Source organism: Enhydra lutris, unplaced genomic scaffold, assembly GCF_002288905.1.
Source record: "Enhydra lutris kenyoni isolate GAN:26980312 unplaced genomic scaffold, ASM228890v2 scaffoldscaffold17, whole genome shotgun sequence".
In the NCBI taxonomy this organism is placed as follows: Eukaryota; Metazoa; Chordata; class Mammalia; order Carnivora; family Mustelidae; genus Enhydra; species Enhydra lutris.
The window spans coordinates 12,145,010-12,172,650 of NW_019154101.1; the positions used below are offsets into that span (position 1 = coordinate 12,145,010).

The 27,641-nt window shown below is 38.0% G+C and overlaps 1 protein-coding gene across 8 annotated transcripts; it reads left to right on the forward strand.

Annotated features, from left to right (window-relative positions):
- Positions 1-858: 858 nt before the first annotated feature.
- Positions 859-26,780, forward strand: LOC111147559 (RWD domain containing 1). Of its 8 annotated transcripts, none has more exons than XM_022503656.1 (8): positions 859-1,395; positions 2,575-2,702; positions 3,814-3,927; positions 9,230-9,295; positions 19,967-20,110; positions 20,436-20,568; positions 21,095-21,157; positions 23,727-25,015. In XM_022503656.1, the coding sequence occupies exons 4-8, from the start codon at positions 9,287-9,289 to the stop codon at positions 23,846-23,848; spliced, it is 471 nt and encodes a 156-aa protein (XP_022359364.1). In that variant the 5' UTR covers positions 859-1,395; positions 2,575-2,702; positions 3,814-3,927; positions 9,230-9,286; the 3' UTR covers positions 23,849-25,015. The 8 variants fall into 8 exon arrangements, 7 of the variants coding, with proteins under 7 accessions (XP_022359364.1, XP_022359363.1, XP_022359368.1 ...); XR_002640639.1 differs by lacking the exons at positions 2,575-2,702; positions 3,814-3,927 and adding exons at positions 15,366-15,496; positions 25,436-26,780 and having other exon boundaries at positions 860-1,395; positions 23,727-23,908; XM_022503660.1 differs by lacking the exon at positions 3,814-3,927 and adding an exon at positions 15,366-15,496 and having other exon boundaries at positions 861-1,395.
- The last annotated feature ends 861 nt before the right edge of the window (positions 26,781-27,641 follow it).

Here is a 27,641-nt window from a genome sequence, read left to right on the forward strand (position 1 = left end):
TGCAAATTCCTTCTCATACCCCCAGTTCACTGTGCATTAGTTACCTTGGCTTCCAAAATACCAAGTGGGGTCTCACCTTAGGACCTTTGAACTGACTCTTCTTCTGTCCAGCTCTCCCCCTCCCCCAACAAATCATTGTTTTCTGTGAACTCAGGATATCCAGAAAAATGGGCACCTTATATTTGCAAAGTTAACTCGAGTATTTTATTTGATTCTCACCACTGGCAGTAGAGTTCCCAATTTTTCACCTCAAAGTCTAAAAGAATGCCCCCAAACCAACTCTTAAAGACACAGAATCAGTACCAAAGTGTAGCTGAATACGTTTGTTTTAACGTATTCCTCTGCTGTTAAGTAATACTTCCGGATAGAAGATAAAGATGCTTTCTGGTCCATAGTACATTACCATTTTAACAAGAGAAAACTCCAGAGACTTTATCATTGGGGAACTTATTTAAAAATTGTTATCCCCACTACACAAGTGAAATCAGTTTAATACAGAAAACGAAGGGAAATACAAAGAATGTTAAACATCTTTTAATATGCTGGGAGTATTATATTTCCCCATGTTCCTTTTTGACTTAACATATCCATGTTCCTTTACTGTAAACATAAAATAGAAATAGTTCGTTAAGAGTCTTCTCTTTAAAGGTACTATGCTCATTTAGCACGAGCAGAATTTCTGCTTCTCTGCCCACTGGAGTCTACCCTGGTCCACCTTTCGCACAACTCCCTTGGGATGCCAAGGAACTGGGAGACTCGACAAGCGTAAAGTCGGACCCCACCATGAGCCGACTTAAGCCGCGCATCGATCACCCTGGCTGCGGCCACGGGGTCGCAAACCGGAAACCGGAAGCGGCCGAGTTCGCGGACGCACCGCGCGTACCGTTCGCGGCCACCTCGTCCCGCCTCGGTACGCGTGGCCAGCGTTAAGTCTAGACCCATCGAACGATGATGTCGCGCTGAGTGGCTTCTCAGGCTCAGGCCCCGAAAAGCTCAGGAATCGGCCCCAGGTGTCCGTAGCGAATGCCCGGCCGAGTACCATTTCCATATTAGCAAATCCCAAGCGGCGGTGCGATCGGCAGCTTCTCAGCGCTCCGCTGGCCAGGCCTAACGAGTCGAACGCGGAACTAGAGAGCAGGCTAGGCCCGTGCGGGGCTGTTGCTCAGCAGGCCGGGCCTGGCTTTGGGCCCCGGGCCTCCCAGCCGGGGACTTTGCGCCTGCGCCCGTCCGGCTACTGCCGGCTCTCCCGGTGCGGCCGCGGTCCCAGCAGCAGCGTGCCGCCTGGGTGGCTGGGCGGTCCATGGGCAGCAGCTAGGGCCACGATGACAGATTACGGCGAGGAGCAGCGCAATGAGCTGGAGGCTCTAGAGTCCATCTACCCCGACTCCTTCACAGGTGACTTCCGCGACTGCGGGCCTGGAGCGGCCCGGGGGTGGAGTGGGATGGGCCGGAGCCCTCGGCCTCCCGGGCGAGGATGGAGAAGGGGACAGCGAGGCCGCGCGGCCACCTAGCCCGCTACTCTCTCTTCACCCTCTTTTCCCGACGTGTTCAGGCACTTAGGAGTAACTCCACAGCTTTTTCCCATTCTCCGTTTATTCCCTGAAATCTGAAAGTCCGCGAGAGACTGGCGAGGTTCCTGGAGAGTGTTAGGCCTGGAATTGAATTAGGTGCACTTTGGTTTCTGTGTAACTTACAGCGACCCGAGGTTTAATGAAAAAACACGAAAACATAACTCCAAGTGGGAGTAGTTTTTCTAGAGCTGCAGAGATGTCGACTTTCACCTTTACTTGGGTAGAAGCTGTTTTCATACGTTGGTGTTTTAAAGTTTATGGGGGTTCAGAGTGCTGTTCTCAGAGTTACCCAGAAGCAGTTTTGAGAATCCCTGGGATTTGTCCTTTTTTTTTTTTTTTTTTAATATTCTGTGAATGCCCAGTGAATGATGTGGCACAAATTTCAGCTCCACCGCAGATTCACATGTTTGTTAGGGGGGGATATTGGCCTGGACTCGTTTTGCTACAAGCAAGGTAATGGAGGCGCAGGAAGAGGGTAAGTGGCTTGCTTTGGGTCTGGCCAGCAGTTAGCGGCGGAACTGGTACTAAGAGTTAGGTTTGGACCCCCTCCTCTTCCTTCACTTTGCAGACCTGTGGAACTTGGGATCTAGCTCCAGCTGGCATGAAGGGGAGCAGAAGATTACTGGATAGGTTGGGCTAATGTAAAATATTATTGAGAAACTCATTCGGTATGTTTTAAGGGAAGAGAGTTTTTCTGTATTAAGTGCTTCAGATGATTTTGAAAGTGCCGCAAGGTACCACTGTCAATACGGCTTTTCTCGCATGACACTCAGTGTTTGAGAAGTGATCCAATAAAGCCAGTATAAGTGAGTAGAACCTAGGTTTGTGGGATTTACAGTTCCTGGCCCTTCCTTTGTTGTCCATCACTGATTGTCAGAATTCAGAATGTAAGGTATGTTCAATTCCGATCCCTCTCCCTTTGCTTGTTTAGCTTAGTTTTCTTAGCTCCACCTTTTGACCACTGCTTGCAATGGTAGCAAATTTTGTTCTGCTTTGCCAACAGGCAGATGTCTCTCAGCTACCCCTGTATAGCTCCAGTCCTGTTCATGTTCTCTCTCACCAACAGTACAGCTGTGCTGTGAGGATGTTAAGGGGATGAGTGAAGAGGGGTTTGAGAGTGTCATTAACTGGGTGAGTGTGTATGGAGTCTGGCTCCCTTCTCTATCCTTTCTTATATGTCAATGTCTAAATAAAAGAGAATATAGGGTCAGTTGCTGGATATACTCTTAATCGTGACGTTTGGTCATTTCTAGCACATTGGAAATGTAATTGGCACTGTGTAGGTAGAAGTTAAAGCATGAGGTGTGCTAGTCTTTTCTATGGACATAAGGTATCCCTCATTAAATACTGTGCCTATAAGCATTTTAAAAAGTGATACATTTTAAATCCTAAACCAATCTTATGGTTCTTTCAAATTATACTAAGCTCTGATATAGTTCAGTATGTGAAATTCTTGTCAGATGCAAAAGTGCTTGAGGATTTTGAGCTAGGGCAATACAAGACAATTTATGAATCTTTGATGCATTCAAATATTCTGCATTATCAGTGATCCCATCTGTCTCCAATTCCTACCAGTATTCCTAAAACTTTGCAATAAATAAATTAAAATAAGATGTCTTGATTTATAGTTCTTTAGGAACTTTGCCTTACTCATGATCATGTTGTTTATGAAACCTCTCAGGGAAAAGGCAGAGGAGTTTGGAATAAAACTCTTCCATGTTTGATCTTTTGGAATCATGAGGATTTGTAAGGTTTACTGTTTACAGCCTTCTTTTGTGTTGATGATTTCATACTTTCCTATTTTTGTACCAGGTTTAAGAAGAGAGTTTGCTTGTGTCAGTTTGCCAAGGAACACTGATTGACACTTTTCTAATTTCATTTTGAATCACATTTAATATTAGATGTGGTAAATGCTCAATGCTCTTGATGAAGGAAGTATATATATGTGTATATATGTGTGTGTGTGTGTGTGTATATATATATATATATATTTTTTTTTTTTTTTTTTTTTTAATAGAGAGCTTGGTGCTTGACAGAGAAACCTTTGTTAAGCACATCATGATCCCTTTGTGGATGCTCTAAGAGGCACAATCCAGCTAGCCCATAGTTCTAGCCACATAGACCTAGCCTAACCTCAGAATTGATTGCTTGACTATTTGCAAAGAACTTTTGGTCCACTGTTGAATTTGTTGTGAATTATAACAAATCATAATACAGTTTCTTCTTTTTGCCTGTTCTGTAGCTTGATTGCACATTGATCCAATCCTCCTAACAACTAGTCTTCCAAAATATAACTGGACTCTCCTGATACCACATTCTCCTTCAGTAGTGCTTCACTTGACAAGGCCCTGCTAAGGTAGTAGAATTTGGTTATATCCATTTCTGTATCAAAATCTCTGACTATGGGGAGTTTTGTTGAAACAAATTGGTTGGCTTCGGGCTAACCAAAAGTCAAGTTCCCTTAATTCTGTTTGGTCTTACAAAGAGGGGTACGTAATTCTGTATTTACTTGTGTCAGTACCTCTAAGTAGCATCCATGAGCATTTAACAGAATTGCATCCTAGAGATGGGGCAGAAGTCATCTTTTAAAAACAGTTTTTCTAAGACACTCCCTAAGAACCACAGGGACTTATTTTAATATGGGCTGTCTGGTTCTTTGTGAAAACCTTGATGTCATTCGTGTGTCCCTTTAGTGTACCTTTGAGCTATTACCTCCATCATGTTTGTCCTTAATTCTGTCCAGTTTGCCATCATCTGCCCCTCTATCACTTAACAGTTCCCCTGCTTGCTCACTGGTTCCTTCCACTATGCCCAGCAGCCTTATTCTTCTTCTCAAAAATATTTTGATTCACTTACAGTGGTGGAAATCCGACATCTTTAGTGAAGGCTAATTTTATCCCAACTCACAGTAATGCATTGGAATGGGATTATCCCTTTATCAAAGTGCTGATGAAACTTTCATCTTTGCAAGTCCAGTTAAATAACTTCCCCATCCCTATGTTAGCTTCCTCCAAGTTTTGGAATATTCTTTCTTTTTCTTTTCATTTCCCCTTTCCTTTCCTTTTTTCTTTCCTTTCCTTTCCCTTTCCCCTTTCCTCTTTCCCCTTTCCCCTTTCCTTTCTTTCCTTTCCTTGGATTAGGTTCAGCTGTGACAGAAAGCCCCAAAAAGCAATGGTTTTAAAAAGGTAAAAGTTTAGGGACTCCTGGGTGGCTCAGTTGGTTAAGCATCTTACTCTTGATGCTGGCTCAGGTCATGATCTCAGGATCATGGGATCTAGCCCTGCATTGGGCTCCACACTTAGCTCGGAGTCAGCTTGAAATTTTTTCTTCCTCTGCTCTCTGTCCCCCACCCCCCCACCCCCGACCCCAGTCCTCTGCTTATGCTCTCTCTCTAAATAAATAAAAGTAAATTTAAAATGGTAAACTTTTTTTGTTTTGCAAATAAAAGATAGTTGCGTAGTTCTAGTCCAAAGATTCCTTAGGTATCGAGGCTGCATCTTCATCCTTGCCATTCCTAAGATGTAGTCTCTACCTCATGGTGAAGATGGCAGTATTCCTTTCCAGAAGTAGGGTAGATAAAGGAGTTGGGGCTGGGGGGAGAAGCCAAAGACAGCAGTTTTTTAAGTAAATTTCCTGGAAACTGTCAAAGAACTTACTTGCTTCCATCTTGATAGCCGGAACTTAGTCATTTGGTGAGACCTAACGGGAAGGGAGGCTGGGAAATATAGTCTTTATTCTGGGTGGTTAATATGCTCCGTTAAAAGTGGTATCACTAGAAGATGGGGTGAGTAGATAAGATAGCAGGGGATATAAGTAGTGTTTTCCATTATCCTTTTTTGTTGTTGTTTCTGGCTCACATTTTTTTTCTCTCTAATGGCAGCTTGGTGTAGTGGGTATGAGCTCTGTGTCTTTGGGAAATTCTTATAACCTCTCCAAGTCTTTAGTTTCCATATGTGTTTAATGGGGAGTAATACAAAGTATGCAAATACTTTATAACTATTAAATATAAAATACTCTTTCCTAGAAATTTACCATCTTAGTTGCTGATTCTTCTAATAATACGGCTTCATAATTCCTTATCTTTATTGGTGACCAGTTTTGATTTCCATTTCCTTCAACTGCATGAGGGCATAACCACACCTTGTAAATGTCATCTTTAGAATTTTGCCTTCTGAAAGTCCTCTTTCTGTCTTTAAACTTTTTGCTCCACAGTTCTTCATTCCAGTTATTTTGCTGAACATGCCTCTCATTGTGATTTTTCATGGATTAACAGTCTATCAGCTTCTTGTCTGTCTTGCCTCCCTATTCTTTATGTTTCCGAAGGTCAGGCAATTCAGTGATGTTTTTGCTAGCATCCCGTGTCCTCATTTACCAAAGACATCAGATACATAATTTACAATATAGTGTGATGATTCTTTCATGGAGGATACAGCCAGGAAGAGGGGAGGGTCTTGGTTGTTTTGGAGAACTGAGGGGTGATGAGGAGCTAACAAGTAAATGAGACCAGGGGAAGGGACATAGCATGTGGAAAAGCAGGACTCTGCGAAAGCAAAATGTATTTAAAGGGAAAATGGCTTGATATGCCTAGGACATAAAATGAGTACTGAGAGTCATGAAAAATGAGGCCTGACAAGTGAGCAGGGACCAGATTGCAGAGGGCCTTGTTAGGGATTTAGATCTGCTCTTGCAGGCCAGTGGTTCATCGCCAATTTCCCCCTGACAGAGCTACACAGACCCATATAGTACACATTGTGAATGGTGCCATACCATACCTGGATCTCAATAGTTGGGATGCCTTCACAAATAAAATAGGCTTCTCTTGAGTTTCTCTTGACCTCTCATGGCTGCTGCTTTTGTTTTTCTCTCTGGCACTTTTTTCTGCTCATACTTTTTTCTCCCAAATTTAGGATTCCTTACAAAGCCGCTGTTGGCCCTATTTCTCCATTTTTTCCTCTGGTGATCTCATTTGGTCTAATAGCTTTAGCTCCATTTGCCCATTTCTGATTGCATATTGCATACTCCATATCTCCAACTGAAATTTCCTTGTGTCATTTAAGTGTATCATCTCTGATTTTTCTTTTGTATTTTTTGCTTTTTGTTAGTGGTGCTACCTTTCTCTGCCTGCAAATTTGGAACGAAGAGTCCTTCCTCTTCCCTGCGAATCCCATGGCTGCTAACCTAGTTCAGAACCTCATTAACCTTACTGGCATGATTTTAATAGCTATCTAGTTTCATCCTGCCTCTGGTCTTGTTTCTTTCCTTCCAATTTATACCCTGTTGCTACACTTATCTTCCTATGTTTAGAAATACAATTCTGGGGGCGCCTGGGTGGCTCAGTGGGTTAAAGCCTCTGCTTCGGCTCAGGTCATGATCTCAGGGTCGTGGGATCGAGCCCTGCATCGGGCTCTCTGCTCAGCGGCGAGCCTGCTCCCTCCTCTCTCTGCCTACTTGTGATTTCTGTCAAATAAATAAATAAAAGCTTTAAAAAAAAAAAAAAAAGAAATACAATTCTGCCCATACTGCTTCTGCTAGAAAAAATATCATTGTCCACAGCTAAAGTTTCAGCAGTATTTTTTCAAGTACTTTTCTTCACCCACATATACATCCACCAAACGGAATAATTTCTTCTTCCATATATATTCCTTAAACCATTATGCCCTTGCTGCCATGTTTTTGTTGCCTATATTTCTTTTCTCCATCTTTACAATATGCCTTAATTCACAGTCTAGCTCAAGTCACTTTGCCGGAATTTCTCAGCTGGAAAAAACATTCTCTTTTTACATGAAACTCAATATAGTTTATTCAGTTCTTCCAATTACTAGCTGAATAACATTGGGCAGAGTATTTAAGAGCTCTTTTATCTCAGTTTCTACATCTGTAAAATTGGGATAATACTATATTTAATTGGTTCTAAGACATTTCTATGTTTTAACATCTCTGAAATAGGAATTTGTCTTATAATTGATTATATATTGAAGTTTAATTGGCAGATTTTTTCTTAGTACATAAAGTAGAGTGCATCTCCTACTTGATAGTATCTTAAATTTGGTATCATATCGTAACAATATAATATCGTGGTCTTGGTGTAAGAATTAACGATCTTTGTGTAAATGTGTAGTACAACATAGGTCCAGAGTAGTGCTCAATAAATGTTAGCTGTTGTTATTAGGTATAGGTGACCCTTAAATTATGGCCTCATGGAGTCCTAAAAATGGTAATCAGTTGGAATGTCATTGAGTTGAACCCTTATTTCTGTAGTTGCTATATTTACATTTGATGACATATGAATGCTAAAGTTGGTCATGAAAAGAAGTAGGAATGAAATGCATCAAATACATTTTATACACATTAAAAAATTTAAAAAAGGGTTAATAATATTTTAAAAGCTTTATTTTAATTACCTTTCAGGGACTTTTTTTAGCGTGGGCTGGACTATCCGAGGCCTATTAAAATATGAGTCCAGTGAGTCTTACCTTCTTGACAGATACTTTCATAGTAGCCATAGATGTTCATCATGCTTCAAGTACTTTTAAACTTCAATTAAAATGAAGGCATATGTCTTGAAAATTTTATTGATAATGAATATTTATGAAAGCTTCAGAAGTTCTTAAGTAGGAAAAGCTGAGTATTTTCCTTGGTGACTTCTTCAGAGATCTCCTTGCCCTTTCATTTCAGAAAGAGGTTGCTGAGCTGCTGCCAACCTTGACAGGGGCCAGTGCTTCCCAGGGCTGGAGTGAGGCACAGGCTTTTCTCAGGGGCTCAGCAGCAATCCCAGGTGGCCTGTATTTTTCTTGTTTACTCTTCTAATGATTCTGAATATAAGTCTAATTTGTTTTTGTTTTTCTGCTTTCATTCCATTGTTTTAGCTCTACCATTTAGCTAGAATTTGTGGAATTTCTAGATACTGCCAGGCACTGATCTAGGAGCTCTTATAATTTTTATAGTATTCTTGTAGGGGAAGAGATATAAATGTATATACTGTCAGGCATCAGGCTGTAAAATGGTATATATGCTTTCTTATTTATCTAAGTGTTGATTTGCATGTCTTGACTTGCTTAACAAATTGTAAGCAATTTGATACTGGGATTCATAGCTAATTTTGTAATTCCATGAAAGATGGTAGAGACTTAATGATTGGTGAAAGAATAAAGTTTGGTTCTAGGGATGATGTGGGTGAAAGAGAAAGAAGACACAACTGTAACAAGTTAATATTTACTGTTTGTCATGGAGATTCTGAATTATAGCTTAGAATATATTTTACAAATTAGTGATAATACTGTCAGTGGATAGTTTCTGATGAAACATCAGACTTTTTTGTCATTCTGTTTGGGAATTTTTTAGGATGTAATTTTCCATGTATAGATGGAAATTTTGAATTAAAAGGTAAATTACTTAATTAGTTTAATTGATTTGATAAAACTCCCAAGAGTCTACTATAGGTATATATTTTTTTCCAAATGAAAGGTAACCCTTGATTTAAATGGAAAATTGATAAGTGTTTTATCATTTGAATGTGTGGTTCAGTCTGTGTTTGTGGAAATGGAAATACAGACTAGGGATCAGTTTCCAGGACTGGGTAGTGGTATTTTGGTAATAAGGAAAGCATTTGCCTTAAGAGACATCTTAATAACTTAAAACCTGTGTATATTTTCTTGCAGTATTATCAGAAAATCCACCCAGTTTCACCATTACTGTGACATCTGAGGCTGGAGAAAATGATGAAAGTAAGTCCAATTGAAAATACTTGTGGTTTTTCTAAGTTGCTCTTAGGAATGTTACTCCTGCAGCCATTATGTTGGCATTGAAGATGTGGAGGTGCTAATAAGTATGGTGCTGTTAGGAATCTAGCATGAATGTTGTGTATTCCCTAATTAGCATTTACTATGTAAACATGACTTACAGAGAAACAGAGAGGAAGTCACTGAGATGTATTCTGACACAATGAATTTAGTTTTAAAAAGTGAGAAAGAAACATTAACAATATAGCAAATGGAGAAAAGTTAGAAGATTACTCTGTAAAATGAGACTTTGAAGTATATTTCAGTGACTATGTTGTGGCATTCCATTGAGTGTTATTTTCCAATGGTTGTTTTTACTCTTTGGGCATTTAGATTGCTTATTGGACATTTGCTGTTATTTATAAATTAAACGGAATAAATGTCTTTCTTTATGATTTTCTCTCTCTCTTTAGGATGGATATTGTATTGTTGTTTAAATACATATATACATAAAACCAGGTAAAAGCCACTATTATACAACTATTGAACCAAGATAAATATACTGATGGAAATAAAACAGTTATAAAACCAATAATTTAAAATTAAGTAGATTGATTTAAATGTGGCAGATGCTGGGGGAGGATCTGAAGTTCATTTCCACCATTCGTCCAGTTCAGTTAATTTTGGAATTTGATAAAATGTTACATACGTTGGTGTTAACACCAAAGATTTTTTTTTTTAACGTTAAGCTAGTCAACTAAAATTCGCTATGAGTAATCAATAATGCAGATTTTAGTGGTATCACCTGATAACTCTAAATCTGTCTCATACAACTGAAAAAGAGATTAGTACAGAGATATTACTAAAATCTGAATTAAAAAGATATTGGACACAGTCATTTACTTCTATATGTATTTATATATTTACATAGGTTTTATACATAGAATCTCAAATACAACCAGAGTATCCTTTTATACTTTGAAAAGTAAATAAATGTATAGAAGATACTTTAAAATATCTTTTAAAAAATATTTTTATGATGCTTTAAATATCCCAAAATGGTAAGAGTGATCTTTTCTTGGTGGTGGGATTATTACTGATTTTGTTTTCCCCTTAATATATTTCCAGATTTTCTATAATGAATGTCTATTACATCAAACAGTAAAATCAGTAAATGTATTAAAGAATGCTTTTCCTAGCAATAAAATTAGAAGTGTGTTAATTAAAAAAGAAAGAATGTGCCAGAAGACACTATGTATCCTTATTGGCCTGACAATCTTTTTTTTAAATTTAAATTTTGCTTGGTTAACATACAATGTAATATTGGTTTTAGGAATAGAATTCAGTGGTTCATCACTTACTTACAACACCCAGTGCTCATCATAACAAGTGCCTTCTTTTATACCCATCACCCATTTAACCCACCCCCACCCACCTTCCTCCATCAATTCTCTGTTTGTTCTCTCTAGTTAAGAGTCTCTTATGGCTTGTTTCCCTCTTCTTTTTTTCTTTTCCCCCTTCCCATATGTTCATCTGTTTTCTTTTTTAAATTCCATATATCAGTGAGTTCATATTTTTCTTTCTCTGACTTATTTCACTTAGTGTAATATACTATAGCTCTATCCACATCATTGTGAATGGCAAGATTTCATTTTTTTGATGGCTGAGTAATATCCCATTGTGTATATATACCACATCTTAATCCATTCATAGTTGATGGACATTTGGGCTCTCTCCAGAGTTTGGCTGTTGCTGATAATGCTGCTATAAACATCAGGATGCATGTACCCCTTCGAATCTGTATTTTTGTATCTTATGGGTGAACACCTAGTAGTATAATTGCTGGATTGTAGGGTAGTTCTATTTCTTACTTTAAAAAATTTTATTTATTTATTTTTAATAATATTTATTTTAGAAAGAGAGAGAGAGTGTGTGTGTGTGGGGGAGGGGATGGCAGAGGGAGAGGAGAGAGAATTCCAAGCAGGCTCCACACTGAGTGCAGAGCCTGATGTAGGACTGTCCTATAACCCATAAGATCTTAAGCTGAGCCCAAACCAAGAGGATGCTCAACTAACTGAGCCACGTAGGCATCCCTAATTTTTAACTTTTTGAGGAACCTCCAAACTGTTCTCCAGAATGGCTGAACCAGTTTGCATTCCTACCAGCGGTGCAAGAATGTTCCCCTTTCTCTGCATCCTCACCAACATCTGTTGTTCCTTATGTTGTTAATTTTAGCCATTTTGATAGGTGTGACATGGTATCTCATTGTGGTTTTGATGTGTATGTATTTCCCTGACGATGAGTGATGTTGAGCATCTTTTCATATGTCAGCTGTCTGCATGTCATCTTTAGAAAAGTGTCTGTTCATGTCTAATGCCCATTTTTTTTTTAAGATTTTATCTATTTATTTGACAGAGATCACAAGTAGGCAGAGAGGCAGGCAGAGAAGAAGGGAAGCAGGCTCCCTGCTGAGCAGAGAGCCCGATGCGGGGCTCGATGCTGGGCTCGATCCCAGGACGCTGGGATCATGACCTGAGCCCCTGAGCCGAAGGCAGAGGCTTTAACCCACTGAGCCACCCAGGCACCCCTCTAATGCCCATTTCTTAACTGGATTATTTGTTTTTTGAGTGTTAAGTTTGATAAGTTCTTTATAGATTTTGAATACTAACCCTTTATCAGATAATGTCATTTGCAAATATCTTCTTCCATTCCATAGGCTGCCTTTTAGTTGTTGATTGTTTTCTTCACTGTGCAGAAGATTTTTATCTTGATGAAGTACCAGTAGTTCATTTTTTGCTTTTGTTTCCCTTGCTTCTAGAGACATGTCTAGTAAGAAGTTGCTATGGCTGAGGTTGAAGAGGTTGCTTCCTATGCTCTCCTCTAGGATTTTGATGGTTTCCTGTCTCATATTTAGGTCTTTCATCCATTTTGAATTTATTTTTGTGTATGGTGTAAGAAAGTGGTCCTTTCTTGTGCATGCTGTCCAGTTTCATTCTTCTGCATGTTGCTGTCCAGTTTTCCCAGCACCATTTGTTGAAGAGATTGTCTTTTTTTTCATTGGATATTCTTTCCTGCTTTGTCAAAGATTAGTTGACCATATAGTTGTGGGTCCATTTCTGGGTTTTCTGTTCTGTTCCTTTGATCAGTGTGTCTGTTTTTGTGCCAGTGCCATACTGTCTTGATGACTACAGCTTTGTAATAGAGCTTGCAGTCCAGAATTGTGATGCCTTCAGTTTTGTTTTCCTTTTTCAAGATTGTTTTGGCTATTTGGGGTCTTTTGTGGTTCCATATAGATTTTAGGATTGTTTGGTCTAGCTCTGTGAAAAATGCTGGTGGTATTGTATTTTGATAGGGTTTGTATTTAATGTATAGATTGCTTTGGGTAGTATAGACATTTGAACAGTGTTCTTGCAGTCCATGAGCTTGGAATATTTTTCTATTTCTTTGTGCCCTTTCCAATGCCCTTTTCAATTTCTTTCATAACTGTTCTCCAGTTTTCGAAGTATATATCTTTTATATCTTTAGTTAGGTTTATTCCTAGGTAGCTTGTCATTTTTGGTGCAGTTGCAAATGGAATTGATTCCTTGATTTCTTTTTCTGCTGTTTCATTATTGGTGCCTAGAAATGCAACAGATTTCTGCATATTGATTTTATATCCTGCAACTTTGCTGAATTCCTGTATTAGTTCTAGCAGTTTTTTGGTGGAGTCTTTCAGGTTTTCTACATAGAGTGTCATGTTGTCTGCAAATAGTGAAAGTTTAACTTGTTCCTTGCTAATTTGGATGCCTTTTATTCCTTTTTGTTGTATAATTGTTGAGGCTAAGACTTACAGTAGTATGTTAAATAGTAATGGTGAGCATGGACATCCTTGTCTTTTTCCTGACCATAGAGGAAAGGCTCTCCAGTTTTTCCCCATATAGGGTGATATTAGCTGTGGGTCTTTTGTATATGGCCTTTATGATGTTGAGATATGTTTCCTCTATCCCTACTTTGTTGAAGGTCTTTATCAAAAATGGATGCTGCATTTTGTCAAATACTTTATCTGCAACTATTGAGAGGATCATATGGTTCTTGTCCTTTCTTTTATTAATGTGGTGTGTCACATGCATTGATTTACAAATATTGAACCATCCTTGCAGTCCAGGAATAAATCCCACTTGATTATGGTGAATGATTCCTTTAATGTACTGTTGGATTCGATTTGCTAGTATTTTGTTGAGAATTTTTACATCCGTGTTCATCCTCTGATGGCCTGTTTCTCCTTTTTAGTGGGAGCTTTGGTTTTGGATTTAAGGTGGCTTTGGAGAATGAGTTGGGAAGTTTTCCTTCCATTTTTATTTTTGGAATAGTTTGAGGAAAATAGGTATTAACCCTCCTTTAAATGTCTGGTAGAATTCCCCTGAGAGCCATCTAGCCCTGGACTTCCATTTTGGGGGAGATTTTTTATTATTGATTTAATTTCTTTGCTGGTTATGGTTCTGTTCAAATTTTCTATTTCTTCCTGTTTCAGTTATGGTAGTTTGTAGGTTTCTAGGAATTTATTCATTTGCTTCCCGGTTGCCCAATTTGTTGGCATATAATTTTCCATAGTATTCTCTTATAATTGTATTTCTATGATGTTGGTTTTGATCTCTCTTTCATTCATGATTTTATCTTTTTGGGTTAACAGTCTTTTTTTTTTTTTTTTTTTTTTTTAAAGATTTTATTTATTTGACAGAGAGAGATCACAAGCAGGCAGAGAGGCAGGCAGAGAGAGAGAGAGGGGAGGAAGCAGGCTCCCTGCGGAGCAGTGAGCCCGATGTGGGGCTCGATCCCAGTACCCCGGGATCATGACCCGAACCGAACGCAGAGGCTTTAACCCACTGAGCCACTCAGGCGCCCCCTTTTTTTTTTTTTTTTTTAAAGATTTTATTTATTTATTTGGCAGAGATCACAAGTAGGCAGAGAGGCAGGCGGGATGGGGTGGGGGAAGCAGGCTCCCCGCTGAGCAGAGAGCCCGATATGGGGCTCGATCCCAGGACCCTGAGATCATGACCCGAGCCGGAGGCAGAGGCTTTAACCCACTGAGCCACCCAGGCGCCCCCAGTCTTTCTTATATCCATTGACTCATAAAATTCCTTATTGATATCATACACAAAAATTAAAATATCAAACTCACACATTTTAAGGTTTTTTTTTTTTCCTCTTATGGGGAGGAATCTAGATTTGAGTTAAAATTATCAAGATCAAGAGTTTTTAATAATTAAAATGTGAGTTTTTATAAGAAAGCTGAAGTTTAGACAAAGGATCATTGTGATTAATAAGTTTTATTTATTTATGTATTTGTGAATATTACGTTTTAATAGAAAATGTTTAGCACTGCTGCTTAGTTGCAAATTTCCTGGTGGAACTGAGTTCACCAGGTTGGTCTGTAGGGAGATACCTTGCATTGATCTGCCTATAAGGATCTCATTCCTGTACAAATGTCAGATGTATGCATTTGATATGGCTAAAAGAGTGAGTGAGAATGTATAATGAGTCAAGCAAAAAGTTTCTCAGACAGCCTCTCAAACCCTATTTCTAAACCCTGTCATCTAGCAACCCCTTAGCAGTCTCTTGCTGGCACTGTGCATATAGATATACAGACTTCAGGGCTGACGCAGATCTTCCTCACTGGGAGCTGGCTCTGGTAGAGGCCTGAAAATAAGCCTAAGGTAGTGTTTTTTTTTTCTATGTATTATATTCTGTGCCTTTTGTTCATCTTAAGGAGGGTCTTAAAAAGAGTGGCTTTTATCCATCCTCTTTCCCAGACATGCAGTATGGTAAAATACTCATAAGTAATAAATGTATTTCATGTGTTTGAGGTGATTTTTGGTATTCCCATGATTTGTTTTCACTTATCTTTGTGGTATGTGTTATTTATCTTAGTGATTATCTGTCTGATCTCATAGTAACCTTGTTTCTCTTTGCAGGAAAATTTCTTGTGCTACTTTTCATTGACACATTGTAAATTAATTACTGATTCAACAAAAATGTTGACCTCTCTATACTTTACATTTTAAAATACTCATATCAAATTCTTATCTCATGTCTTTAGCTGTCCAGACTACCCTCAAGTTTACATACAGTGAAAGATACCCAGATGAAGCCCCTCTTTATGAAATATTCTCCCAGGAAAATCTAGAAGATAGTGATGTCTCAGACATTTTAAAACTATTAGCATTACAGGTAAGGAAATAAGTTTTGTAATGGCATTTTTATTGGCCTTAAATAGTATGCAATAATTTCAAGAGTCAGAAAATGCTAGTAAATATGTATAACCAGTACATTGAACAAGGAGAATTCATGGTGTATCTCTCTCCCTTTCTCTCTCTCTCTCTCTATATATATATATATGTATGTACAGATACAGGTATTCACAAAGCATATTTTTTTGTTTCCCATTGTACATTTAAAATTTGAGTAACTGAAGTTCCTATATCCCTTCTTGGAACTCAGTCAGCCTCATGACTTTTAGTTAATAAAATGTCTGGTAAGTACTTTAAGTTTAAACACAGTTTTGATCTGGTTCTCAAAATGTCTAGCCCCATGTGCAGTTAAAAATTCTGACTTAAGGGCGCCTGGGTGGCTCAGTGGGTTAAGCCTCTGCCTTCGGCTCAGGTCATGGTCTCGGGGTCCTGGGATCGAGCCCCACATCGGGCTCTCTGCTCAGCGGAGAGCCTGCTTCCCTTCCTCTCTCTCTCTCTCTGCCTGCCTCTCTGCCTACTTGTGATCTCTGTCTGTCAAATAACTAAATAAAATCTTAAAAAAAAAAAAAATTCTGACTTAAAAAATAAAAAAATTCCGACTTTTAAAAAAATTAAAACTCCTAACCCTCTGACCTGTTGTAGGCTAGTTGCCTGCAGTCTGGGAAGAGGACTGGTGATTGTTTTGTTTTTCTTATCTTTCATCTCCTGAGGCTTACAAGAAGCAGCCAGGGTTTATGATCCCTCTGAGAGCAGGGTGTTGTGAAGAAAAAGTGGGTATTGGAAAACTCTTTTGGCTAGTTCTGTGGTAGGAAAAGTTCCCCATAGTTTGTGCTTAGCCAGAATTTAAAGCTCTGTCTTGCTTTGGTTGAGAGTTTTCATGGGTTCTTCAGAGTAGGGAGTAGGGAGGACAAGTGCCATCTTTATTCCACCATGTTATAAATAGAAGTCCTAGTTTTGTTTATTTGTTCTAGGAACAATTGACAGAAAACATATCTACACCTTAAATGTGACTGATATATTTCATGGACTATTGGTCCTCTGACTGCTGATATTTTAAAAATATCTGGAGCTATTAGAGAATGAAGAGTGAAATAGATCAAACATGAATTTATGCTTATCTTGGGCTCTGTTCATTCTGCTACCCGGTATGAAGTTATACTAATTCTAATATTTGACTTAAAATGCTTCATTTTAAAACATTGCAGAGAACCTGAGGCAATATGCTAATTCAGTTAGTCATTTATTAATGTAAGTTATTTGATCTGAGTGATTACTTTCTATGTGTTTTATATTTTGTTTGTACTCAAGCTCCTTCATTTCAGAAAAGAAGTTTTGATTTCTTTCTTATAGTTACCTAAGATCATATCTATTGAGGGAATATTTATACTTTTTCTTCCAAAATAGTATTGATTTTCAATATCAAAATAATTCATATTATAAAAAACTCAGAAAGTACAGAAACTCATAAAAAAGAAAATTAAAATTACTGTTAATCTCACCAACCAGGTATAACTGCCTATTAACATTTTGGTATGATATGGTTCCAGACTTCTTATGCTTATACTCATAGTACTCCTCTTCTACCCCAAATTAGATCATTCTATATATAATGTTTTATAACATCCCAGATGTGGGCATCTGTCCATTTTAATAAACATGCATATGAATCATCATTTTTGATAACTGCATAGAATTTCACTGTGTGTAATTACACATATCCTTTTTGAAACAATTATTTACCATTTTTACCTGAGTTAATATGTAATTCTTTGAACCTGCTTCTTTTTTTGTGGGGGAAGGAAGGGGCAGGGGCAGAGAGAATGAGATAATCCCAAACAGGCTCCACACCCAGTGCGGAGCCCAACATGGGGCCTGACCCCACAACCCCAAGATCATGCCTGAGCTGAAATCAAGAGTCAGACATTCCACCGACTGAACCACCCAGGTGTCCCTTTGCACATTCTTCTGTATCACTATTTGTAAATCCTTAGAGCAGAGTCTCCATTGAATCCCTAGTGCCTGGAATACAGTAGACACTCAGATATTTTTTTGAATAAATGAAGAAAGTATATTATTGATGAGTATATAGTCCGGTGTTTTCTGTGAGTAAGATTACTGGGTTAAAGTGTGCATACTTAATTTCATACACATTGCCAAATGGACCTTCAAAATGGTTGCGCCAGGTTATGATCTCACTGTAGCCATTGAGGTGTCTGCCCACCTCTGCTAACATTAGATTTTTTTCATTTAGAAAGAAAAAAAAGATAAGATGAAAATAGTATGTAATCATAATTTGAAATTCTTTAATTAGTAGTGATGTGGAAATCTCTTGTGTGACTTCTCATTGTCTGGTTTCATATAACTGATTCTTTGTTTGCTTTTCTTGTTGGAACCCTAGAATACTTAAGTTGTTAAAAAAGAAAGCATACTGGGATTTGATTTTGAAATGTATCAAGAATTAAGTTAAGTGACCAAGACAGACACCATCCCCACTTTCATAGGTTTTATATTCTGGTGAGGAATGTGGACTAGCAAATTGGAAATTGTTATTCTGTGTGGAAAAGTGCTGTGAGTGGACATAGACTTGAGGCACTGGAGAAGCTTTCAAGAGAAAGAGTTTGTCAGGCAATGAAGAGAAGATTCAGGGCAGAGGAGCAAACTTGTTCAGAGTCATGGAAATGAGAGGGAGAGAAGAGATCAATGTTTCCTTCCAGAGCTTCTAGTCATACTAAATTTCTTGAGCTTAGAAGTTGAGGTTAGTGATCTTATGTGACAGAACTAAAAAGATTAATTCCCAAGGGATCTTCTGAACTATTTTAAAAGTATGGTGTTGCTCTGATTGATTTGGGAGGCTGTCAGGAATTTTAAGTGAGAGACTGACTGGATCAGTTATGTGTGTGTATTGAGTGGCTAGAGAAGTTGATGTCAGGGGTGACAAGACCACAGGTTTTAAGAAAACTGGTTAGGAGTTTCTTGTAATATTTGAAGATGATGGTGCCCTGGGTTAGGGTAGTAGCAGTGTTGATAGAGAACAATAGGCAGATTGAAATGACATTTTAAGAATAGATAGAGGCAGTGGTAGAGCTTAGGATGTGAGTGTTCATGCTGGGTGGTTGGTGGTTTGGTTCTCTGAGTTGGGGAACATAGAAATAGGTGTTGTGGAGAAGATGATGATTTCAGTGTTCACATGCCTGCGGACATATTGCTGTCCACTGGGCAGTTTTAATATGGGTTTTGCACTCAGGAGAGAGGTTTATGTAGTCAGATTTAGGAAGGTTAGCATGGAGACACCACAGAGAAACCCCCAGAAGAGAATCATAAGAGCTAGCTTGAGACCTTGTATTTAGAGAAGGCCAAGGAGATAAAATACCTACTTGAATGCCACTGAGGCCAGCCCTGTCAAAGTAGTGGCTGGAAATCTCTTCTGCTTCTAAGATGGAGATTCTGGCTTGTATATTTGGGATTTTTTTGTTTTGTTTTGTTTAGGTTTTTTTTGTCTGTTTCCTTTAGACTATATCTTGTTTCTATGGATAAGCAAGATACATTGTTTTACTTCAGTCTGCTTTCAAATGACCAACTTCCAAATAGCTTTTGAATTACAGTTGACCCTTGAATAACATGGAGGCTAAGAGACACTGACTTTCCACACAGTCGAAAATCTGTGTGTAAGTTTTGACTGCCCCAAAACTACTACTAACTGGCAGGAAGCTTTACCCATAATATAAACAGTTGATTAATGCATATTTTGTATGATATATGTACTATATACGGTATTCTTAAAATAAGCACGAAAATGTTACTAAAAAGTCATAAGAGAGAGAAAATACATTTACAGTACTATACTGTGTTTATTGGGGGGGAAAATGGATATAAGTGGACCTCTGCATTTCAAACCTATATTATTCAAGGGTCAATTGTCTATCCCTTTCATGAGTTGGAGAGCTTTTATATTTGATTTTAAGCCATTTCAAATTGAAGGAAAAAGATAGGTAAAGATAAATCACAAAAGTATCTATATTCTTTATTATTGTATATTAGAAAGTCACTTTGGCCTCAAAGTTCAGTTCATTGTCACAGCTCTTAAAATAGCCCAAAAGATCTAAATTGTGAAAATTTGGTGGAGAGCTCATGTTACTAGCTGCTATAGGAAAAAGTTTTCTGAATTCTGGTTATTAAACAGAATCGAGTAAAATAGGTATCTGTTTCAGGTTGGAGGTAGCAAATTACATGTCTTTTAAAATTTAACATATAGTTATATATATGTATGTATGTGCTCAATTCTTAAATGCTCATTTATCCAGGTGTCTGAACTTACACTGTAACTGAATTAGTAATCATATTATAAATGTCTGGAATTTAGTGATTATGATGAAGCACTTATTCATTGGTTAGTTTTTCTGTTTTTCTGAGAAGTATGTTTCTCATTACAATCTTTCTTTTGTTTACATAGGCAGAAGAAAACCTTGGTATGGTGATGATCTTTACTTTAGTGACAGCTGTACAAGAAAAATTAAATGAAATAGTAGATCAAATAAAAACTAGAAGAGAAGAAGAAAAGAAACAAAAAGAAAAAGAGGCAGAGGAAGCTGAAAAGGTATATTAAAAGCTGGGTTTTCTTTCATTGTTTTTTACATCTTTTTTTTTTTTTTAAATTGTTTGGTGGGATTTTTTGTTTTTGGAAATTTCAGTAATTTTGGCAATTGCAAAATAAATAAGAGTAAAATTTATTTAAATTTTCCTACATAAAATGTTAGAAGTCACTTACTGCATTGGTCACATAGCATGGGTAATAATAAAGGTTAGTAGAGCTCATGCAAGTAAGATTGAGAAATATACATTATTTCTTTATAAGTTATTAATTTTTTAATAAATTTCAAGTGTCTCATTTATGTAATCACATGTCTTTTTTATTTTCTAAGCAATTATTTCATGGCACTCCTGTTACAATTGAGAATTTCTTAAGCTGGAAGGCCAAGTTTGATGCAGAACTCTTGGAAATTAAAAAGAAACGAATGAAAGAAGAAGAACAAGCAGGAAAAAATAAATTAAGTGGTAAGACTCCCCTCTTTGCTGCCCAGGCTGTTCTATATTTTTGCACAGCAAGAGGATCATTTGGACAGATTTCTATAAAAAAAAATAACATATTTGGGCATCTAGGACAAAAAGAGAAAGCATTCTATCGACATGATGACATTTCTTCATTCATAATTATAATTAATTTTTATGGCTTACCTCTGATCAAAATATCACAATGGATAGATCTTGAGATGTGGCTCCCACAACATTCTGAATCACAATGGTTAGAAGTGGTAGAGACAAGTGCATTTGGTTTTCTAGGACTCTGAAGCAGACTGGGTTTTCACTTGTTCAATTTTAATGCAGATACATATCACATGCCTCTTAGCTACTTACTGAATTCATAAATTTATTGAAATTCACAGAAAAATAGGTTTTCTTGTTTTCTTGGATTATTATACTTTTTAAAGGATTGTAGGGAAGATGGAGGAAAACTGGAGAGGTGGGAAACTGGAGCATATAGGAAAAATACGTTTGAATTAAATATATTTGTTTCTTTTAGGGAAACAGCTCTTTGAGACAGATCATAATCTTGACACATCTGATATCCAGTTTCTGGAAGATGGTAAGATAATATTAAGATTCCACTTGTACATAATGCACTGTTTTTTTTTTTTGTTTTTTTTTTGTTTTTTTTTTTTTTTTAGAAAGAGAGATCACAAGTAGGCAGAGAGGCAGGCAGAGAGAGAGGGGGAAGCAGACTCCCCGTTCAGCAGAGAGCCTGATGTGGGGCTCGACCCCAGGACCCTGAGATCATGACCTGAGCTGAAGGCAGAGGCTTAACCCACTGAGCCACCCAGGCGCCCCCATAATGCACTGTTCTTAATATCAAACCATGAAAATCAGAGAGATAACTTAATGTAAAATTTTCCTCCAGGGCTAAAAACACACACATTTTGAAGAATAGATTGCAACGTTTGATTAATTTATACACTAAACTATAGCAATATGTTTTTTAAAGTTTTCTGATAACCTAAGCAACATCAAAGATAGAAGTAAACAACTGTGGTCATATTAGTCTCTGATAACTAGTAAACTAGGCCACTATAACTCAGGTGACCTGGTTTACTTAAATTTCTAGTATCAGAAATCTCTGGAAACTATTTCATGGTCATGGAACTTTATAAAGACCTCAAATCTGAAAGTCTTCATGCCCTCTAACTGAAAATCTTATGTTTCATACTAATCTTACTGTCTAGAACATCTCTTTCCCTGTACTTTCCTTCTCCTTTTTATCCTAAACCTTATCCTTTTTCAGTCTTCTGTCCATCCATTATTCATCCATCTATAGATATTTTGCACCCCTAGTATAAGCCAAGCGTTGCCCTGGTTGCTGATGATACAGCAGCAGAGAACAGTATAGACAAATTCCCTGCCCTGGCCTATGTGTGTTCTTACACTGGGCTCCATATTCAGTCACACTTGTGATAGTGTCCTAGAGTTCTGCTTCATTAGCGGTTTTTCATGCTCATCTTGCCAGTTGGGGATCCTGTAGCATCTGGCCTTTCAGCTTTGTTCCTGGACTATCTCCTGGAAAAGGTTAAGCAATGTTGATGTGTCCTCACTGCCAAATCATGCTTCTTAACTTGAGCTAGGCCCTTATGGACACTCACCATTTTATTTTATATATCTTACTGCATTCTTGCTCCAAGTCATTTATTAGTCTCAAACAAACAGAATCACCCCAAACAGACAGACATACCGACCCAGCAAGGTTGTCTTGTGCATCCCACCCCCCCTCACTTTTCTAGCTTGTTTTTCTCCTATTTTATTGAGAAATTCTGGAACCAGAAAGCTGTGTCTTATTCTCTCTTGCACTTTAGAAGTTTTACTGTCTCCCCTCATCCCTGACTCCTTACCCTGTCTAATGGATCAAGTATCTCTTCATATCCAGTGACTTTCACCAAAAGCTCTTTGTCGATTCTGCATCAGAAATGTTTTTTCCAGACATTTTCAACTCTTTCCTCCTAACTTGAGTGTTTTATCATTTTTTACCCCCTCGGTGTTTGTGGTGGCTTCTTGCATTGTCTCCTTGCTTCAGTCCCTTCCTCTTTTTGGTGCCTTTAGTCACCGCCCCTGAGGTGGCACTCCTAAAACTTACGTTTGATCATGACACTTCTCTCCTTAAAATCTTTTGATGGTTCTCTGTACTTAGAGGAAAAGGTTGGCCTACACAGTCCTTCAATTTGGACTTCATCTATGATATCTCCAGATATTTTTCCTAAAGAATCTTGTGTTCCAGTTGGAAATATTCAGTCTTATTTTTTCTTTCTTCCTTTGTGTATACCTTTACCTATAATTGCTTCATCCTGTCCCCTTTTCTTCTTGGTGGATTAAAATTTATTATAAAGATATTTTAGATGTCATCTGTTTTGGGAAGCCTTCTCTGTCTCTCCCAGAGACAGTGAATTATTCTTTGGCCCGCACTTAGCAAAAGTGTATTTTATTACTTAATAGCTCATAGGCGTGAAGCAAGACTCATTCTCGTTGAATTGAATGTCAGTGGGCTGGAGTCTGCCAGGAAGGGAAGATGAACAATTTTTAGTGATTTAAGAGTACTGTACTATCCCACGTTTATGTACTTGAGACAAACTGAAGAGTAAAGATGTGTAATGCAAGGCCAAGGTATTGTTTCCTATAGTGCTCAGATATTTGGAATCTGAGAAAGGCATACCATTGGTTATAAGTGGAACTACGTGAGAGTAAGGGTCAGTTTATATCTAACAATGAAATAACAAGTATAGTTGAGCTTTAATGATGTGCATATCTGCCAGTACTGGAAGAGATAAACTCCTGGTTCAGGCCCCGTGGTCAGTGACAGTCAACTTTGTATAACCAGGATATACCATCGTCCTCCGCTTAGAACATGCCATGTCATAAATAATTCATTCTAGGAAAGCTTTTTTTAATAACTGGATTTTTTTTTTTTAAACTTGAAGCATGAAGTTGCTCTTAAAATGTGTGTCTATGCTGACCAATGCAGATGACTGTTGCTTTGATTTGCAGTAGTAGTTTAGGATTTCATCACGGGCACCTCACTTGCACATTTAGAAGTTTGTGTGTGGTGTTGCCAGTGAGTTATGTGATTTATTCCTGAGTATAAGACTGAAAGTGAAATCTTTTGTCTTTTGCAGCTGGAAACAATGTGGAGGTAGATGAATCTCTGTTCCAAGAAATGGATGACTTGGAGCTAGAGGATGATGAGGATGATCCAGACTATAATCCTGCTGACCCAGAAAGTGATTTGACTGACTAATGGACTGTCCCCAGCTGCAGAGAGGTGTGACTGCCACAGCATCTGTGGCTTTGCTGAGGTGTTGATTTTTCTTTCTTTTTTTCTAAGAAAAAATAATTTTCAGGAGAATATTCTTCTGATAGCTTTCATCATTGAACTTAATAAACTGACCTTAAAGTTTCAAATATAAAATGTTCAGTTCCTCTTCTTGGTAGGAATAAGGTCACATATTTAAAATCATTTACTTTTGGAGACAGAGCCAGCCTGTAACACTAATAAGACTTGAAGATAGAGTGCAGCAGTGCACAGGTGAGGGTTCATATACAAGAAATTGTAGTAACTTGGAATTCCCATGCTGGAGACACTGACGGCTTTATGCTTCTGAGTGCTATCATTAATATAAAATACTAGCAGACGGAGGTAAAGAGCACATTAAAAAATAAACCTTCTGAATTCTAGCCTTTGGTCTTGATAGATTTAAGTCTTTACAAAAACAGAAGCCTGATTTGTATTCAGGATTAAAGTGGACTTTAGTCTTCTGGTAGTATTTGAGTCAGCATCCTCTGTGGAATTCTTAAAAGGTGTGCACTCCTAGGCTCTTCTCAGTTTAGTTTATTAAACACTGACTTTAATCTGAATTTTGAAACAGTGAAATCTCATGCCAGTTGACACAGGTTACACCGTTGCATAATCCTTATCCTACAGTCGTGAAATATACATATTTGTGATGTTCCCTTACTTTTCTAATTTAACCAGTTCTGAAAAGATCTGAATTGTTGAGGTCGTACACTGTCTGCAGGAGAACACATACCCACATTAATGCACATATAAGACCTTTTCTGTAATGATTTGGAACGACTGACTTGGGGACTTCAGGTAGGAGAGCCAAGCTTCATGCATGTTAGCCAGTCACTGTAGTTTTGGAGAATTGAATCTTAATCCTAATAGGAAGTTACTTGTGCTATTGCAGATCATTGCCTCCTTTCAAAAGGACACAAGCACTAGCACCTCAGTCCCATGTTTATTTTTGGAGTTAGAACTCTGGCTAAAATCATACTATTTAAGACAAAACTATCATTGAGGAATGTAATACTTTGTCACTAGCTTTGGTTCTGACCAATAAAAGGGAATATCAGTAATGTTCAGCATTTCTCTGCAGAGACAAGTCTAAAAGTTTCTTTTGTGTGAGAATTAACTTTTTCTTTCTTTTTTTTTTTTAAAGATTTTATTTATTTATTTGACAGACAGAGATCACCAGCAGGCAGAGAGGCAGGCAGAGAGAGAGAGGGAAGCAGGCTCCCTGCTGAGCAGAGAGCCTGATGCGGGGCTCGATCCCAGGACCCTGAGATCATGACTGGAGCTGAAGGCAGAGGCTTTAACCCACTGAGCCACCCAGGCGCCCCGAGAATTAACTTTTTCTAAGGAGAGATCCTTTCTGAAGATGCATTAAGAACTCAAGAGCAGTTTAATAAAGGGTAAAAACAAGCAATGATGAAGAATGTAGTGCTATGGTCAATGAAGATTTGACCTTCGAGTGTCAAGAGTGATTCCACCTCCTCCTCACTCCTGATTTTCTTTTAAAGTATAAGTTTTTTACGTTTTCTGTAGGTATTGAAGTGAATTCTACCTTTGTCATTTCAGAATATAGGCAGAACCTAATGGTATGGAACTGAAGACAAAGAGTTAGTTCTAATGATACTCAAGTATTTTCATCCTGAGTAAATACTATTATTTCTTTTGTTTTCTGAGTTAAACAAGGACTCTACTTCTCAAACTGCAGCACACATAATCCCAGGATGTGCAAAAGCATGACTGGTGGTATTTGAAGCAATCACTGGCCATCTCAGATTATCAGTTTGGTTCTTGGATTTGGGATAATTTTTGCTTTTGTTTCTCTACGTATGCTAAGTTGTATAAAATATAAGATTAAGAACAAATACAAGTATGTGTATCCTTTGCTATATCCCTGTGACAATGTCTGGCCCTGAGTAGGCATCTAATATTTGTTGAATGAGTGAATTATAGAATAGAATGAAAAATTGGCGTGCATTTTTTAAAGATAAAACATGACAGTTCAGTGTTCTGTTTGCCATCTTCAGTTTTGCATAACTGGATTCTGCATTATTTTATACTCTTCTGCCAGCAGAGATGCCTTAGGGAAGAGGTGGATAAATACTGATCTAAGGCAAACACATCTAAAAGGTTACAGGAACATTTCCTAGTTGAGGTAAGACCAGGAAGAGGATGAATAATAGCTCTTATAGATACACAGGATGAGTTCATGGCTTGTACTGTCACAAACTCCAAAGATACATGTGCTAAGAAGCTAAGAGATGCATTCTTGGAGTCCAGGAGAGAGGCGAGTGTGGGTTTTCAGTATTTATATGCTAGCACATAGTTCGTGTTACAACACAAAGTAGTAAACGACCTCCAGTAGCTCGTAGTGTTTGTCCTTCAGAGAACATACATATCAGGCAGCAAAGGTAGACATTGTATGATATATTAAAATGGGTTGACACTTCCACAACTGTAGAGAGTAATTTTGGAGAGACCATCAATATCTAATGTGATAGGGAAAGGTTTTTGCAAATGATACGTGGAGTATGAGTCCATATAAATGTATAAACAGCAATGACATTAGGTTCTTTGCTGCTTTAGGACCTGTGTCAGAGTAAGAGATGCAGAATGTTGCCAAAAGGTATATTATGTTGATAGCCTTCTGTTTCTTACCACTTTAGTTGGGCAAAGGACTTGGAAAGAAAACGGGAGAGGTAGTTTGGGAATGCACAATTTAGTGTACCTTCCATTAAGAAAAAATGGAAAAATGCTCGAAAATGTTCAAGAACATTATAAGGGATAGCAAAACAAAATTTTAAAGAATAACTGCTGTGCAGAGCCATTTTGGCACCTGAGGTAAAAGGACACACCAGTAATTACTTAAAATTTGGATATTTTATTTATTTTGGATTTTATGTTAATCTTTATTTTTTAAAATACTGCATTAAATAGTATTTATCTTAATAACTGAGTTTTTGGTGTCTCCTTAAATTTTGCAACTAATATCAGTGCCACTTACCTTACCATAGTCCTTAATAGTTCCAAAAGGCTTTCAGGGTTCTCTGGTCTCTATCCTAAGAATATTGAGACAGGCCTGGAGGTGAAACCATGTGGAGGGGGGCTCCCTTGTGTAAATTCAGATGCTCAGAAAACAAAGAATGAATCATACCAGCTTCAAGCAGATATTAAGCTAAAGCAACTAAGGGCCAGGAAATTACTAGACTATGTGCTACTGCCACATGCATAAGACATCTGAAAAAATAGGTTATAGCTGGGAACCTGGGTGGCTCAGTTGGTTAAACGTCTGCCTTTGGCTCGGGTCATGATCCCACGGTAGGGATGGAGCCACACATCATGCTCCCTCCTCAGCGGGGAGTCCATTTCTCCTTCCTCTACTCCCCACCGATTATGCTCCCTCAAATAAATAAATAAAATCTTAAAAAAAAATAGGTTATAAAAGAAGGGCCATCTGTACCCCAAAGTTTATAGCATCAGTGGCTACAATTGCCAAACTGTGGAAAGAGCCAAGATGCCCTTCAACAGACGAATGGACAAAGAAGATATGGTCCATATATACAATGGAATATTCTGCAGCTTTCAAAAAGGATGAATACCCAACTTTTGTATCGACATGGACGGGACTGGAGATTATGCTGAGTGAAATAAGTCAAGCAGAGAAAGTCAGTTATCATGGTTTCACTTATTTGTGGAACATAAGGAATAATGTGGAGGACATTAGAAGAAGAAAAGAACAAGT